Source organism: Camelus ferus, chromosome 2 (assembly GCF_009834535.1).
Source record: "Camelus ferus isolate YT-003-E chromosome 2, BCGSAC_Cfer_1.0, whole genome shotgun sequence".
In the NCBI taxonomy this organism is placed as follows: domain Eukaryota; kingdom Metazoa; phylum Chordata; class Mammalia; order Artiodactyla; family Camelidae; genus Camelus; species Camelus ferus.
In genome coordinates this window covers 62827044-62844998 of record NC_045697.1, presented here as the reverse complement: position 1 = coordinate 62844998, position 17955 = coordinate 62827044, and the positions used below count along the sequence as shown (strand labels likewise).

At 34.6% G+C, this 17955-nt stretch overlaps 2 protein-coding genes across 2 annotated transcripts in view; one reads left to right on the top strand and one right to left on the bottom strand.

The window, feature by feature from the left end:
* Positions 1-2791: 2791 nt before the first annotated feature.
* SNCA (synuclein alpha) overlaps positions 2792-17955 on the top strand; it is a 232472-nt gene continuing 217308 nt past the window's right edge. The window contains exon 1 of the mRNA XM_032459646.1: positions 2792-3079. The gene's annotated coding sequence lies outside the window, so the exon portion shown is untranslated. The remainder of the gene's footprint in view (positions 3080-17955) is intronic.
* MMRN1 (multimerin 1) overlaps positions 9241-17955 on the bottom strand; it is a 56260-nt gene continuing 47545 nt past the window's right edge. The window contains 2 exon segments of the mRNA XM_014560125.2: positions 9241-10095; positions 11598-11750. Of these exon segments, the coding sequence (XP_014415611.2) occupies positions 9674-10095; positions 11598-11750 (575 nt within the window). The 3' untranslated portion in view covers positions 9241-9673.

Below are 17955 nucleotides of genomic sequence, written 5' to 3'. Positions count from 1 at the left end.
TGATGTTTAGGAAGAAATTTTTTGACTGGGACTTTTTTTGTATAGCAGCTAATTTACTGCAAGGATTACTTCATCCCCTATTACAAATCATTTTATTTAGTTGTGTATTATTTTCATATTACTTGATTATAAAGGTGTCTAGATACAGCTTTTTTTTTTTTTTGGTCATCTCATATATTTTTTTGCACAAGACAAATATTTCGCCTAAATAAGTAAAATCTATGCTTAAACTGGATGCAATTTGTAAATAATGAGGTTAAATTATTTCTTTGAAATATACTACCCAAATGTCTGTTCAATTAATTTAGACAGTTATACAATCCTGCTGAACAGCACATTAGTAGTAATACTTTCAAAAAGTAAATATGACTTAGGCCTGCCTCACAGTTCTGTATCGAATGAAAATAAATTTCATTGAAAATACAGTATTTCCTAGGGAGTATTTTGGATTATTCCTGGAACTTAGAAAACACTGCGCAAAAAAATTGAATAGGAAAAAAGAAACAGCAGGATTTTATAAACTGTGCCTTCTTTAAATGATGGTTCATGGAAACGTGTGTAAGAAATGGAGAGTGGACGGGAAAAGCAGGACATGGGAGAGAGCAACAGAGATGGCGGCGAAAGCGAAAGAAGCGGACAGCAGAGGTAAATAGAGAAAACCCAGGCAGTTAGAAAACCAACAGGAGAAGAGGAAGAAGGAGGAGGATGAGGCGGCGGGTGAGGGCAAGGGGAAAGGGAAAGAGAAGAAGGGAGCTGCAAAAGGAGAAGCAGAATCATGAAAGTTCAAGACCAAAGCATTTCTGTCACTCACAAGGCCACACATCCTCAGGCTGACGCTCAGAGGCTCCCGCACAGCGCCAAGCTGTCGGGTAATGAGAAGGTGACATCCTGCATTGAGGCTTTCTTTGTAGAAAAGGATGTGTGCTGGAGAAATGAATGAAGGTTCCTGCCAACGAGACCTGGGGAGAGACAATTAGGTCTTGGCTGGTGCTCAGGTACTGCAAACGCCATTTGTCTGCCCCTGGACCCATCTTGGTTGCTGGGTAAATGACAGCTGTATGAGAGGCTCCTGAGGAAATGCGGGGAGTTGCCTAGAAACACAGGGAGGGTGAATCCCGAGGTCAAAGTAAGATTTAAACAGGGCAAAAAAGCATGGATGGACCGAGGGATTATCATAGTAAGTGAAGTAAGTCAGACAGAGAAAGACAAATACCATAAGATGTTGTTTATATGTGGAATCTAAAAAAAAAAAAAAAATACAAATTTTATTTACAAACCAGAAATAGACTCAGACATAGAAAATACAGTGGTTTGGCGAGATGGGGGGGTATAAATTAGGAGTTTGGGATTAACAGGTACACATTACTGTATACAAAACAGATAAACAACAAAGACCTATTGTATAGCACAGGGAACTATATTCAATTACTTGTAATGAGCTGTAATGGAAAAGAATATGGAAAAAAAAGTATGTGTACGTATAACTGAATCTTTGCTGTACACCTGAAACTAACATTGTAAATTGACTACACTTCAATAAAAATAAGAATTAAAAAGAAAAGTGGGCATAAAAGGAGCAGAATCGCCCTTATTTCTTTGCCTTTTCCAACAAAGGGTTGGAAAATAAAATAACATATCTTCCTGAATATCTTTCCATTTATGCTGAAAAAAATGTAACTTTAATCCTGGATGATGTTATAAAATATTTTAGGAAAGGAAAATCAGAATCATGTGCCTCTGATTTCAGTTCTGAAATTTTATGAAGAACTTCTGCTCCCAAACTCCACCCCCAGTTATTTATTTACATATTTGTTTATCAGATTCTGTCCTTTTCTAAAAGAGATGCAGGCCATAATCAATGAAGTTTTAATTTAGGTGGAAACTTCATTTTCTTTTATCCTTTAAGAGCTGTTTGGGAAGTAGAGAAGTGCATATTATTACAAAATATTTTCTCATGCTTTTATAACTCAGAAAACATATAAAAAGTTTAAATACGTTTGCTAACTTCCTACATTTATTCAGCACTGGTACCAGTGTAGAAACTTGGCAATTTCATTACTGGAGCGGAAGCTTCATTTATTGAAATGTGCCCACTTTACCCATTTATGCCTTTTGTTTTAATGTGCAGACCTGCCTCAGAGGACTGCAAAGAGTATGCTGAATAAACACACTGAAAATGATGTTATACCAGGAAATAATTTTCGAGTTCCACTAAAAGAAAATTTGAGGGAGTATTAAGGTTTTATCTTAGTAGAAGTGTTGCCAGGTTTCAAGAAACAAGAGGGAAAATATGAGAACACAATCATAAAGAATTTTTGAAATTAAGGTGTAATCCTTGTCCCTTTTCCTCCTAATCTGTGAAGCTAGTGTTACATTACTAGTAGAATAGTATGCCACTAAACCCAAAAGAGAATGTCAAATTTTTTTTTGTAGACAAAGGTTTTCAAATGGCAGCTGGAGTGCGTAGAGACAGTAATGACTGATTTCCCTGTCATAGACTTTCTCTGCTAGTTTTTTACTTTGAAAAGGTGTGTAAAACATTGACCAGCTTAAACTGTTTTGCCTCCTTAAATAGATTATTCATTAATCAAACTAAAACAGCAGCTAAAACATTGACCAACTTAAGCCAGTTTTGCCTCCTTAAATAGTTGATTAATCAAATCTTGAGTTATTTTACATACAGCACTGAGCATGTGCAAGATAGAAACTCAGAATCATCCTGGAATCAAGGATCTTCAGTCTACAGAACTCAAACTGTGGAAGTGTTGTCACCAGAGCTTTTTAGGAAGCGAAAATTCCTTCAATAAGGAAAATCTGGCTTCCAGCAGCTTGAACAGCTGATATGCACTGATTTGAGACTAGCCAATCAGCTTCCAAGTCTGAAATTCCTCTAACCCCTTAAATTTCAGCCTGAAAGCTTGGTTGGTCAGGAAGATAGATTTGAGTAGTGCCTCCTTTCTCTTTGCTGGTGGACCCTGAAATAAAGCTCTTTTTCTTAAAAGCTGCTGCCAAAGGACTGGCTTCTGCGTGCTTGGGGCAGCAAGCCCTTGCTGGGTAACAATGTCATCTAGGCTTAGAGGTAAGTTGATGAAATGGTACGAGTATCTTGTATGTCAGATGGTTTTCATCCTCCATGCTCTTTCACCCTGGTCCTGACCATACTCTGTCGGCGCTCACCAATTTGGCTCCAATTTTTTCTTCTGTTCCCTCTAACCTCCCACCTTCATGGTTGGTATCCTCCTCTTATTCGCCTTTCTTTTCCTCTTCCTTATTTCTGTTTTGATCTTTCTTCTTCCTCTTGTCTCCATATATTTTTTGTCACATAGCCACCAGCAGCAAGAGGGAAAGGAAATATTCAGGAGCTTTCTCTGTGCAGATTGTGTGGCTTTTGATTTTACAGTTGCAGTGGAAAATGGTGTTACAACTTGTAAACTGTAGTGATATAAGGCAGATTAGTAACTGGTGTGATGTGTGCTTCAGAAAGAGACTGGCAGCTCAACTTCTGCATAATTGCTTACCAGTGGAAGTGGTGGTTCTCCCTGAGGTGGTAGCTTTTGCCCTCTTGCAGATAGTTTCCTCACAAGGTCACTTGCTAAGATCCTTTTTCCATTGGTGTGAAGAAAATATATCTTGTTGGCAAAATTGTGTCAGTGTATTAAGGACATAGCTAGGGCATGTAAGTAGCTGTTTGTTACAGCCCAGAATGACTGTAACTATTTTAAGAAAATTCGATGCTTTCATAGGCCTAAAACCTCTGTCTAACAAAGATAACAACATTAGCCAAATATAGATATCACACTTTAATTCTCTACATTAAAAAGAAAAGAAAAATCAAACTTAGTTTTGGGATTGGTGATCACAACTTTGAATAGTCAAATTATTTTCTTCCATTAGCGTAAAAAGAATTTTCCTAGAAAATTTTCTGAATTAGCAAAATTTAATTAATAAATGTAAGACATTTAATTCTGTCCCATTCCCAGCATGTTCTGTGCATTTACTGATCTCAGTAATCTTCCACTAGCTGCAGCGCCAAGAACTTTATTGATGGGTAAATGGTACCTGACCTCATGGAATTCTGAGATGCCCTACAGGCATCTTAGTCTTCCCATTCTTCAGAATACACTACAGAATCAGTTTTCAGATACCAATATTGCTCCAGGAATATTTACAATGTATTTTTCAATGTAAAAAGACAGGTTCCTTAGTGATACTCAAGAGTGCCTTTAGGGTATATAGGTGGTGGTTGTTGATGATGTGGTTGCTTTCTCTAACACGTTCTACTTGAGTATACCACATTGGATGACAGAAGCCAGAATTACTCAGAAATGCAGGAACGATCTTTGTTTATTGCTTCCATTCATTGCACGGGGTAGAGCTCACAGTGTGCTGTTAGCATGGATATCGGTGACTGGCTAAAACCCATACATGACCTGTCAGTTTGCCGACCACTTTAAAGGAAATAGAATTACTGTTTATGAAATAGAATCATGATTCAAAAACATAATGGCAAGCTTCAGAAAGGGCAATGAAAGTCACATTAAAAAGGCAAGAAATCTCTGGAGAGTCTTTTAAATTTCATGTACAGAATAATTTCCACACTATTTAGCTACCTCCTCAGCAGGATTAAAGAGATCTAAACATGTTTGTTTCGTCCATCTGCAATGGTGGGAGAGGGAATCAGATGCAGTAGGGGATTGAAAGAGGGTTTGAAGCAGTGGGAGGCATCTCTGTAGAATATTCTTGGTTAAGCACAAGATTATTCTGTGATAAATCATGAAAATTAGCACATGTGAGTATATCTAAGAAATTAGGTTAAGAAAAACAGTATTCTTAACATATTTTGGATGTATAAGTAGCAACTAATCATCTTTGTCAAAGTTTAACATTTTTCCTGTCATGTATTATTTGTCTAGACACCTCAAATGATTTTTGGAAATGGCTACCTAATGCAATTAAGTGTATTTCTTTTACATATGTTTTCTGGCATATTAAGCACAATTCAGTGTGTTGGTGGTGATGATGGTGAAGGCAGGGATCAATGAAGGAAAGTAAGTTGCCAAAAAAATTTTAGAAACTATAATTATCTGTTTCCTGGTCAGAAGAATCTCGTGAGTCAGTTTCTTCACTAGTTGCTAACGTCAGCAAAGTAGACTAGAAATTTATAAGAACACCCACCCCTTGGGTTGTGTCATATAGTATTTTCATTCATAACTTGAGTGCACTTTATATAGTATTTGTTCGAATGCAAAAGATAGGAAATTCAAGTAAGTATTTGAATCCAATTTTTTGGATGGAGATTTAAATACACTGAAAAACACACTGACTCCTAGGTTGTGGTCAGGGAGCATTTTCATTGTAATCTTCTATGGGCTCGATATAAGTATGTATTTGAATCTAACAGGAGATCATGTTGCAACCAGGATCTGCTATAGAGTGATATTTTTTAAAATATGGGAACATTTTAATATATTCTAAATATTACTCCATCCAATCCTTGGTATCTGGGAAATGTTTTGAATAAAGCCTGGGCTTTTTGACATTTCGTGAAGCTACCCATAAATAAAAGTAATAAAATTTGGACTTTTTCCAGAGTTTGAGATTGTTTAATTAGGATGTCAGCCCAGAGAAATGAACTCTACTTGTTGGTGTTTTCCCCAAACACAAACACAGTACAGCTCATTGGAGATTCTCACTGAGCTGTGGTGAAATCTCCCGAGGGAGGGTGCCTCCTGACACCCCTCTGCTCTTGGATGAAACCTTGGGTTTGAAACCACTGGGGCAGCAAGAATCTCTGCCTTCAACAGGGCAGATCCATGGGACTAAATGTACAATCTAGGAAAGGCAGGCTACCATTCCTGCCTTAATGTTTCCCATACGTGCCTTGCAGGGACAGAGGACAGGCAAACAGCTTTGAATAATGAAGAAAATTGTATTACAGTAAAAATTGCCTTTGATGAAGACAAAATTTATTAATCAACTAGTTGGTAAGGGGAAAAAGCTGACAGCAATTTTTTTTTTAAGGTACCAAGTTGTGAGCTCACTTTCTTTAGACTTGGATAAAAAGCACATGATAAAAATCTTAGGTTTTTTAATGTATAATACACAATTTATATATATGAGATAGAAAATATATCTATATTAGGTATATATTAGATAAAGGAAAACCTTAAATTGTATATAAAATATAAATGTATATACTTACATAATAATATATTTGTGTATGTTATAACCGAACTTCTATAAATTAGAAATTCATTCAAGTTTATGTTTTGAAACAGATGAACATCAAAAAATCCCCTTTAAGAGGATTAAGTAAACTAATCAACCAAAAATCAATGTCTTATTTTAATCATTTCTTAATGCTCAAATGATATTAGCCCATTCTTCCATTCTTCTCATTCTACCAAATGAGAAGTTTGGTAAAGGAGAGTAGAAAGAGTCCTTTAGGCACACTTGGCTTGGAATATGAAGTTCCTTAATTCCTGGAGTGACCCAAAAGCGAGTAACGGGAGTTTGGTCAGGGCTGCAGAATAAAGAGGGCTTGGTTATTAAAGATACATTTCTCATTCTTTTTTTTTTTTTTGAAGTATAGGTGATTTACAATGTTGTGTTAGTATACACTTCTCATTTTTACAGAGCTGCTCACGATTTTGGTGGTAGTAAATCCCAGCTTGACTCTGAATAATGTATTTCAAATGCAATATCTGTCTGTACTGATTTGCTTGATATTTATTTTTGTATTATTTTAATATATGATTTATCTTGCCTGTCACAAAGTAGGTGTTTGTTAAATAGTTGATGATTGAATGGGTATGAAATTGCTATCAGTAATTAGGGTCTTAGTATGCTTTGGGAGTTTGCTGGGCAGGAAGGTCTGGTGAGAGAGAAGAGCGTTGGAATTCAATCTACAAAAAAAAATCCACTAAAGTCTGCTGTTTCCATACGAAAAATTAAGAAAATCCCAATGTTCTATTTTTTTAATTAAAACCTTTTTTGGGTTTTTTTGGAGGGGTAAGTAATTAGTATTTATTTATTTGTAACAGAGGAACTGGGGATTGAACTTACGACTTCGTGCATGCTAAGCATTTGCTCTACTGCTGAGCTATACCCACTGCCCCCCAATGTTGCATTTTTTTAAACATGGGTATATTTGATCATGACAATTAGAAATATATTACTAGATTGTCCTATATTATATTGGATGGCTTTTAAAAAAATAACCAAACAAAATCACAGCAACTCAAAAGTAGCTACAATGCCTTTTGGCTATGGGTAGCAATTTGTCATTAAATTGTATATTTCTACAAATACATATAAAAATAAAGACTAATATTAATAATTAAAATTCCAAACACCAAACCATCATTTAATGCCAAATGTTCAAAATTATCTAATTACAAAATCAAAGATTAAATTATGCATGGCAATGACACATATTGTCAAATGATTTACTTCCTTTTGTTCTGCTACTAATATTAAAGAAAAGGCAGTGCGTTGAAATAACTGGTATCTGTTGAAAAGTATATTTGGAAGACAAAAATTCTCTTTAAACTAGGAGTACTTGAAGAAATCAAACAAAACATTTTAGATTGTGATGTAATTTTAGGCAGGGACTAAAGAAATTATCAAAACGTTCCAAATGTTTTTGAAAGTCACACACTTCCACATAACAGAATGGAAAGTGTCAGTCATTCAGCCTTTGCTTGTCAGCATTGAGCTCACACCTGTTCATGGAGTCCTGAGCTGGGCTGGGCTGGGAAGGTACAGCTGTTTGGGCTCAACATGAGACATCGTGATGGGCGGTACTCACGTCACTCTTCCCTGCAGAACTGTCCAAGGTTCGTTAGGCTGCCATTTGGACTATCCTACAGCTTGTCATGTGACTCACGCGTGTTGCAGTGTGTTCAATCCCTTTTATTGATTGGCAGTCCTCTGCTATATGGATATACCAGAGTTTGCTTTACTATTCATCTATTGCAGGACAGGTGGGTGGAACCAAGTTTCGGCTGTTACAAATAAAGTTACTCTGAACATGTGTGTACAACTTTGTGTATGGACGTATGCTTTCAATTTCAGCAAATCTGAAAAAATTTCCAGTTTCTGCTACAGGGAGAAACTAGTTTCACATTCAAGATAGGCAATATTTAAAAAATTGTGAGTTGTGATGAGTATGTGTTGGGGGTAATGAGTACTCTTTAACATGAGCAAAAGAGGTCTATGGATTGGTACAGGTCTTTTCAAAGGCAATTTGATAGTAGTCTAGCTAAATAAAAATATAGGCTTATCCCTTGTTCCTGAAATTCTCCACAATTTGCTGAACTACTGGGAAAATGACTTACCCACTAGGTGCCTCTGTTCCTCATCAGTGTGAAGAGGCTGATAATACATGATATGTATCTTATACAGTTAATAGGTTATTCATAGCACTACAGTAATCAGTAAGTAAATTAATTTGTGGAAAACATTTGCCATACCCCAAACTTTTTCATTAGTATTTTTATGATAACTTACAGGAATCTATTCTTCAGAAATACTTTGTCAAATGTGTAAGGGATGTATGTTTAAGGATGTTCACTACAATAATATTGTTATAATGAAACATTGGAGACAATCTCAATGACCTTCATAAGGGCTTATTACATAAATTACAGTACATCTGTAGGAGGTAACACAGAGAAAGGATGGATGTGAATGCTGGAGAAGAAAGGCTGATTCTAAATCCTGCCTCAGTCCTTACTAGTTGTGAAGCTTGGTCCATTCCTTCATCACTGTCTCTGTTTCTTCAGCTATAAAATGATGGTAGTAATACCCACCTTATACAAGGTTTTGAAAGAAATCGATGAGACATTGTATATAAGTTGCTTAGAAGAGAATCAGGGCACAGTGAGCATCCCATAAATCGTAATATCAGCCTGGAATACTATGAACCTGTGATAAGAATACGGTCAGGTCTGCTTGTGTTGCCATAGGAGACTCACTGGAGGAAAGTTTTATTTTTTCCCCTGTAGATACTGTAAGGTGGAGGCAGGTAAAAGATGCACTTGTATATCATTAGACTTGGGTGTAAATGTTCAAATGTGTCAATTATTACTTTATTCTCTAATTACAGGAAGGGAACAATAGTTAGGCATATTTCAAGTTTCTATTTCAACTTCTTAATTGTGATTATGAATGAAAATGTTAGTATGTAAGATCGATCAACTCAACAGTAAAGAATAAAAATCAAAGTTTAGAAAAACACTTTCTTTGAGCAATTTAATTTATTTGAATTTGTGAATTTAGGAAACATGTTATATATTTACATACACATGGAATAACAAAAGCATTTTACTGGAAAACTACTGTGACTTACAATACTGAGTGAGTGTCACTTTATAATATTACTTTACATTGAAATGCCTTACGTGAGAAAACAAAAAAGGAATGCTAACAATCGCACCTTGTTTTCTATGCCACTAAGTCTCTTTAGGAGCAATAATTCCTTTATATACAGGTTGTCCAAAAGAAATTCAAATAAGTTTATGAAATAAACTTAACAGCCTTCCTCAGATTAAAAAAGAAGTTGGTTTTAATTCATGTAGAAAAACCAAAAACAGAGCAGATGTGCATGCAAAGGAAAATAAAAACACAGGCTGCTTTTCAGTCAAGGTGACAGTCTGTCCTTCATACTAATTTATGTACGGTATAACAAGTAACCACTAAATGTAGTAGCAGGGGGAAATTTGGCTGGAATCGTTCCTCTGACAAGTCGCAACCACACTTCCTGCCCATAATTTAATTCTAATAAGGCATCCCCAGTCACAACCCTATCACAGCGTATCTCACTGTTAATATTTTCAGACTCAAATGCAAGCTTGTCTACTCCATCAACCACTAAAAATCCAGAGATATGAGCACTGAATGACTCAATAGTATATTTGAAAACATACACCCCAAGATAGGGAATTCTGAATTTTCCAGTTCTTGGAGTGTAGGAAGCTCCATAATTGACATCCAAGTTGTTAAATAGGATAGGACCAGGTGTAGTCATTCCGTAAGTATGGGATGCAAAAAACGCCACCATCGGTGCGTATCTGTAAGAACCTTTTGAATAATCTGATAGTGGAAAAAAGATAGAAAGGGTTAATTTTCATGTTTTGATATTGTTTTGTTTCTATCTTTATTATTTTCTGTCTTTATCACTTTATCTCAGTTACAAAAAGGGTTAGCAGAGGAAAAAAGGTCATTCACTAGATTTAACAAGGGCATAGGGGCCTGGATACCCGCCTTTTTTGTGTGTGTGACTTACCTGAAATTGCTTATCCTCTCTGGGACTCAGTTTCTCCACTTAGATCAAGATAGAATGATAGTAACACTTGATACCTCCCTCATAGAAATGCCTCAAAGATTAATTTGCATGTGGCTTTGATCTCTCCAGAGACAAAGGAATTCAAAGCACTCTGATGATTATGGTATGCCAGAATGTCCTAAAGCCTCTTGCAGGAATTAAAGCTGACATGACGTGGAAACAATTTTTCCAGCACCTTGTCAAACAAACAGTTTCTAGAGGCTAAAACGGAAACCGAATGAAATCATACGCACTACAGAGTAGACAAAAGCAATCTTCTATGTAATTAATGCCATATGTACTTACAAAGGCTGAGATTTCAGAACAGACTAAAGATTGTTCTTTATTATGCAACATATTAAGAAAAGCCTGATTTGAAATATGTTTTTTTGCCATCATTAAGGAGAATATTTTAAGTGCTGCACACACTTTCTTGTATAGGAATCAGAAAAGGTACACTCTTGAAGTAAATCTATAGCAACCTATACTTATAAAAGTAAACGGACAAAAAGACACCTTGTTCTAATCAGTCCACCTGAGCATGTTCCGACAGTCCTCAGCCAGTCACAATGACACTATTAGCTTGACCTTCATAGAAGACATACTGCTATGCACTTATTAAAGCTTCATTGAAAGAATCAGATCTGATATGAATCAAAGATATATTCGTTAACAACTTATTTGAGGAGAAAAAGTTGGTATTACTTGGACATATATTTCTGTATTTTTTTGTTATGGACTGCCATTTACCTTTTTAAAAATTAAATTAAAATTTTTATTTAAGTATAGTCAGTTTACCATGTGTCAGTTTCTAGTGTACAGCATGTTTCAGTCATACATATACATACATATATTCATTTTCATATTCTTTTTCATTATAGGTTACTATAAGATATCGAATATAGTTCCCTGTGCTATACAGTAGAAACTTGTTGTTTATCTGTTTTATATATAGTAGTTAGTATCTGCACATCCCGAACTCCTGACTTGTATATTCTTTTAAGAAGATAAAGAGGGGGAGAAATTCATTAAACTGCCTGTATTATACCAATATTGAAAATTTCAATGAATATATATCAATATGACTACCTGACAAAAAGATATTTCATGTGTGTCTGTAAATCCTGTGTTATTAAGTTTCAGAAGTAAAAGGAATTCATCCTCAAGGGAGTCCACATTAAGCAGGTCTAAACATTCATTTGTAAATATTTTCAAAAAATGTTTTTGTTTATAACATTGAGCAAATCCAAGGGGGCATGTACTTTCTCACCTGGAGCCAAAGCATTTTCTTCCACCACCTTGATGGTGCAGTTGTCACCAGTAAAAGGATGTCGACACGCGCAGACGACACTGATCCTTCCATTTATACACGTGCCCCCGTTCTGGCATGGGGACCTGCTACAGTCTGAATACTCCTTTGTCACTGGAAAAGAATCACGACAAAAGAGGGTAAAAGTGATCTATTTTCCTGTTGATCTCTAATCATAGTCTGCAGCAGAATGGGAAAAACATTGAATTAGACATAAGGAAAATGTGTTTCCAGGCCCAGATTGCCTACCAATGTAGTTATGAGACTTCATCCAAATTCCTTAACTCTCTGGGCTTATTCTGAAGACCTTTCCTGCTTCTTTGATGTGCAGATAATCCTGGGATCCATTGCATTTATTTGTGTTAAATATTAAGATTTTGGTCAATGTAGAATAGAATATCTGGACACAAAATCATGTATATTTAGAACCAGTATATGATAAAGGTAATGTCTCAAATCATTGGAGGAAAAAAAAAATGTCTATTCAGTAAACAGTGCTAAGCTAATTAGACATCCATAAAAACAAATTCCACAGGTACAAAACTACTAAATGTGGGAAAAAATCATTGCATTACAATCAAATGAAAAGAATATCTTTGTTGATCTTTAAAATTTTGGAAAATTTTAAATTTTAAAATTTGTGTTCTAATGCAAAACAAAACAGACAAAACTCAGAAGTCATAAGAGAAAAATCCTCATATTTGACCAATTAAGAATTAAAATTTACTTGCAATGAAAGCCACTCATTACTGAATTTCAAAGATAAGTGACAGATGAAGAGGAAAGATTTTTTTAACAGATTCAACAATCTAATGAATAATATTTGTAAAACATGTAAAGTTCTGATTAATCCAAAAGAAAAAGAAGGTAACTGTGTAAAAAAAAGTGAAAAATGGGTTAATAATATGGGGTAGTAAATCAATGAACAAAAAATACAAAAACACTAAAATTCTCAAAACTTATTCAACCTGACTACTAATTAAGAAATGATAAATTACCACCAACATTTTTATATCAGGTGGCAACATTTAAAAAGAAAATAGTCATGCAATATGAATGAAAACGGATATTTTCATACAATATTGGTTAGAGCTTATATTATTGGAACCTTTGAAAAGGACAAATTGACTGTACATACCAGAATTTAAAAGGTTCATTTGTTTTAAGCCAGAAATTTCTCCTGGCAGAATATATATTCCAGACACACTTGCTCATGTATACATAGATAATTGTTCAAAAAAGTTCTTTATGACATCATTTGCATTAGTGAAAAATTGCAGGACACCTAAATGACCATTGATGAGGGACTTGTTGAAGGAATTACAGTATTTTTTCACCAAGGACAGCGGTAGAAGAATGAAGTAGATCCCCAGTATGTGTGAGTTGCCACAGATGGCAAGTTTCAGTTCACGTATTAGATATAGAATAATTTCATTTATTTAGAAAGCCTCAATTTATGAATATTGTAAGCATAATATATAGTTATGTAAAGAGAGACAAAATGTTGGATGAACACTTACATTACTGGCCACAGTTTCCACTATGGTGCCACCTTGTGGAAATAATGTTAATTCACAATTGACTCATTTCAAATCATAGGTCATTGTTGATTTTTAAATTTAGGCTTATTTGCTTTAATATTTATCTCAAGAAGTGAGATTTATAAATACTTTAAATACATTCTAATTCATATTTAAATAATTCAAATTCACATAATATGTGACCAAACTGTGTGCTTGTATTAGAATCGAAAATGATTTTTTTGAACTATAGTTGATTTAATGTTATATTACTAGTTTCAGGTGTACAACAGTGATTCGATATTTTTTTAAATCATACTCCATTTAAAGTTTTGATAAAATATTGGCTATATACAGGGATGTGCTGTACATTACATCTTCGTATCTTATTTATTTTATACCTAGTAGTTTGTACCTCAATCCCCTTCCTCCACTTTGCCCCCCCCACTACTAGTTAGTTCTCTGTATCTATGAGTCTGTTTTGTTTTATTTATCCATTTGGTTTATGTTTGCAAAGAAATATATATTACTATGCAATTAGAAATTGATTTAAATTCTCTGGATAAATTCTTTGCAAAATTCTATAAACTATTTTCTTCATTAAGGTACACATAAAAATTATTATAGAAATGTAATATCTTTTAACAAATATTTCAAACCAGCCCACGTTTCTTTAACATCATTTCTCAACCACTTGAATAGATTACGAAACGCTCCCTTTTGCTGTTCTCTGTCATTCTAAAACCTAGCTCATCCTTAATCTAATACTCTAACCCTTCTTCTTAGTTTCTCAAAGATTGAGTAGAGTTTGATGCTATGATATGTCATTGGCATGTTTTTCTAGGGACATGGAATTCTTTCCAGCAAACTTTCCACAACTCCTCTCCTACCCTGGGCTTCAATAACCTCTTAAACTCCTTCCACTCCAGGTATTTTCTTTGATGAAAATCAGTGCAATTAGTTCTGCCAACTCAACATTCTACTATCTTGTGCAAATAGCATAACTAATCTTTTAATATTCATTTCCCTGCTCTGAACATGACTAAAATTCTTTTGCCACTGTCTTGGAATGTTTCCTAAGTCTCAATTTGTTCTGGTCTTTGCTTTCTGGATCCTAATATCTACTCGAGTTACATTTTCTATTAATCCTACTTCCATATTTCATAAATGCTCATGTTAAATTTGAACTGATTGAAGGGCTCCTTACATTTTCAAAGTGCACTGTCTTTGCCAGTATTTGCCATTCTTTATTTTAATTACTTGCTTAATGTGTGAAGTCCATGGGAAGAGGGTACCACTCTTCCCATTTACCACTCTGTCTACTCAGTCTTTCTCAGTCCTCATTCAACACTTACTCACTAGGTATTTGATGAATAAAATGCAGGGGCACTTTATATTTCTGCCTTCTGCTTTTATTTCTATTTTTATTTATAGTATACACAACACGTTATATATCATATGTTTTACATAATAGAATATTTTACTTTTATTTATTATTTAACTTGTTGTTTTATTTCATTTTTAATGCTTAGTTCTACTTTAGCATCAAGATTTTATTTTATTTTTTATTTCTTCATTTAAAAGATAACATTGCAGAGAGCAGAAAACTCTGATCCCTGCTTAGGGCAGAATGGAGTTTCCAACAGATTAGGGAGGGGACCTATCACTTTCTCTGAGCGAGTTTTGTCACAAATAGAGGAAAGTACTGTACAAATCCACCACATAACTCTGCTCTAGATACTATGTCCACACAACATTGTAACTTTTCTTTATCTTTCCTCCTGATTTCGGTGCTCTCTAACATGTTTTCACCCTCATACCAATGAATACATCAATTTTCAGTGCTATTCTGTTGCATCATTTATCCTGACTTATTTCTATCAAATAAAGCTTATCCTTCCATTGCTCTAAAAATACTTCATGCACCTCTTTCTAACAACTTCTAGAAATGTGCATAGTTGTTTATATTTAATTTTCAAATCCATTGTTCTATTCACTCCTATTCTGTTCAGTTGGTGTATAGTTGGATGGAAATATTGTTTCCAACTATCTTTACTACTTTTCCTTCAAATTATCAGGGTTTTTTTTTATTCTTTTTATATCACATCTATTTTTCTTGATATTGTTTCTGAGGTCTTTTTTCTCAACCCTTCAAGTGTAACTTAAAGCACATTTAATCATATCAGCAATCTTTATCAGATGCATTGGCCCTGTCCCAGATGATCTATTCTAACCCTTGTCATTAAGCTATTTTCATTCATCTTAAGCCATGACCCGGGACATTTAATGTTTTTTACTTGGTATTGTCATCTGTTTTTGCCTTTTTCTTTAGAGTCATAATCTTAAATCAAAAGGAGTATTAAAGAATGGCAAATACGCTGAAATATGCTCAATAACATTAGTCATTAGGAAAATGCAAAATAAAATCACAATTAGATACAATAATATACCACACAAGTGGTAAAACAAACAATATTAACAAGTGCTGGCAAGACTGCGGAGCAATGAGAATTCTCATACATTACTAGTAGTGGAAATGGAAAATGACTGGCCAGTCCTTCTGAAGTTCAACTGTACTTATCATACAACCAAACTATGCTATTGCTGCGTATTAACTCAAGAGAAATGAAAAGTTTCCATACACAAAAACCTGTAAGTAAATGTTTGTAGCAGCTTTATTCATAATCAAGGCAAACTGGAAACCACCAAAATATCCTTCAACTGGTAAATGGATTAAAAAACTGTAGTACATCCAAAGGATGGACTGCTACACAGTAATGAAAAATAATACATGCAACAATGTGGATGAATCTATGGATGAATCTCAAACATGGTTGCCAGTGACCAGGAGAGGAGGGAGGATTTGACTACAAAGGTACAAAAAGGAATTTTGGGGGGTGATGGAGATGTTCTCTATCTTGATTGTTGTGGTAATTACATGACTATACATTTGTCAAGAATCATCGACTGCACATCCATAATAGTGGATTTAACTGAATGTAAAGTATACCATAAACAAACATCTCCCCAACATTTTTACTTCTATTATTTTGTTTGCACAAGTCCTCCTTTCCTTCTATACCACTATGTCTTTTTTTTTTTCTTAAAGACTTTGAGTTCATAGACACATGCACTTTCCTGGTTCTGATCACACTTCTTCTTTTCTGTCTCTCTTTCTTCTGCTCTCTTCAAATATAGGAAATCTCCATGCCTCTGTCTTCAGTTCTCTTCTTTTTCTCTAGCTACCTAATTTACTTCTGTGCCCTCAAATATCATCTCTGTGCAAATAATTCCCAATTTTTATCTACAAACCCTCTTCTGGTTCCAGACCCAGATTGCTAACTGACTTTTAGACATTTCCATAGAGATAAGAGCTCTTTTATGTATCACAGACTAAACTTCCCTTCCTGTGTTCATCTGCACTTCCTCCTTAACCTTCCAATTTCCCTTAATGGAATGACCAATTTCCCATCACTGATGCTTTTTTTAACTTTGGTGTTATTCATTATTCTAAGAGTTTGTATTTTCAATTAGCTGTTTTCTACAAAATATATATTCACATTTAACTACGATTCCCAGCTTCTATTTCATTCCTGTCTCTATCACCTATTTGAGGTCTTAATCTATTCATGCAAGGGCTGCTGTAATGATTTTCCAACTGATCTGTTAAAGAACTCAGAATAAATCTTAATAATGCACTTATGTGATTATGTCCTACTCCTGCTCAAAAATCTTTAATTGTTTCCAACAGAATGGATTTAAACATATTACACTCAATACAGGGAGTGAATGGCTGATTGAATGAATGCTCAGCCCAAATCTACCTCTTCCAAGAAATTTGCCCAAACATCCAGTTCTTATCAAGACACCAAACTCTTGTGATAATGAGTCCCTATAATACTCATTTAAGTGCTTAGTATATGGTGTGGCATGTTTTCTTTTCTTTCACATTCAGAATAACTTTATAACAATATAGTGTTCAAAAGCACATGGAAAAGCATTTTAAAACATAAAAACCCAACAGCCGTAAAACCAACAACCACTAAATATCACGTTACTCATCTGGGTACATCTTCCACTGTCAACTTTTGTTACAACAAAGTTACAAAGTTTCTGAGCCAGGGCCTTGCTTTCTATTCCTTTCTATTCCCCGTTTCCTGCAGAGTTCACTATTTTTCCAAAAACTGAAGCTGATCCTATCATCTTATTTAATAGTACTGCACTCTGCTCCCAACGCACCCCAGCACATCCCACAATTCTCTGATTCCCTACCTTTCTCTGCTTTTTCTTTTATGCATAATATTTGTCACTTTTTAACATATATAATTTATATCTTATCATGTTTTTTCCCTCTATCTCCAATAGTGTAAATTCCAGAAAGACAGAAATTTTTAAAAAAAGTTATGATATATCCAAAGCATGTATAACAGTACCTGATTTTATTTGGCACTTAATTAATATTTGTTGAATTGAACAGTTATGAATTATCACTATTTTCAAGTAATAGCAATAACTCTAAAGACAGTTAACAATCCTAAGAGAAAAACTGCTTAAGTGAGATTAAGCACAGTATTTTGAGTTAATATGGCACTGAATATTAGAAATTACCTTGCACTTGTATCTTTAATCTAGGAAGGTATTTTCAAAACATTTTCTTGAGATAGATCTGTAGTTTGACATTTTCAAGCAAACTTCTTGGTTTATAATAAAGTCACTGAGTTTAGGTTCTGTTTGAAAGGTCGTGTGATGTCTCCTCATTATTACTCACATAATTATTGGACTGTCTGAGTATTTTTCAT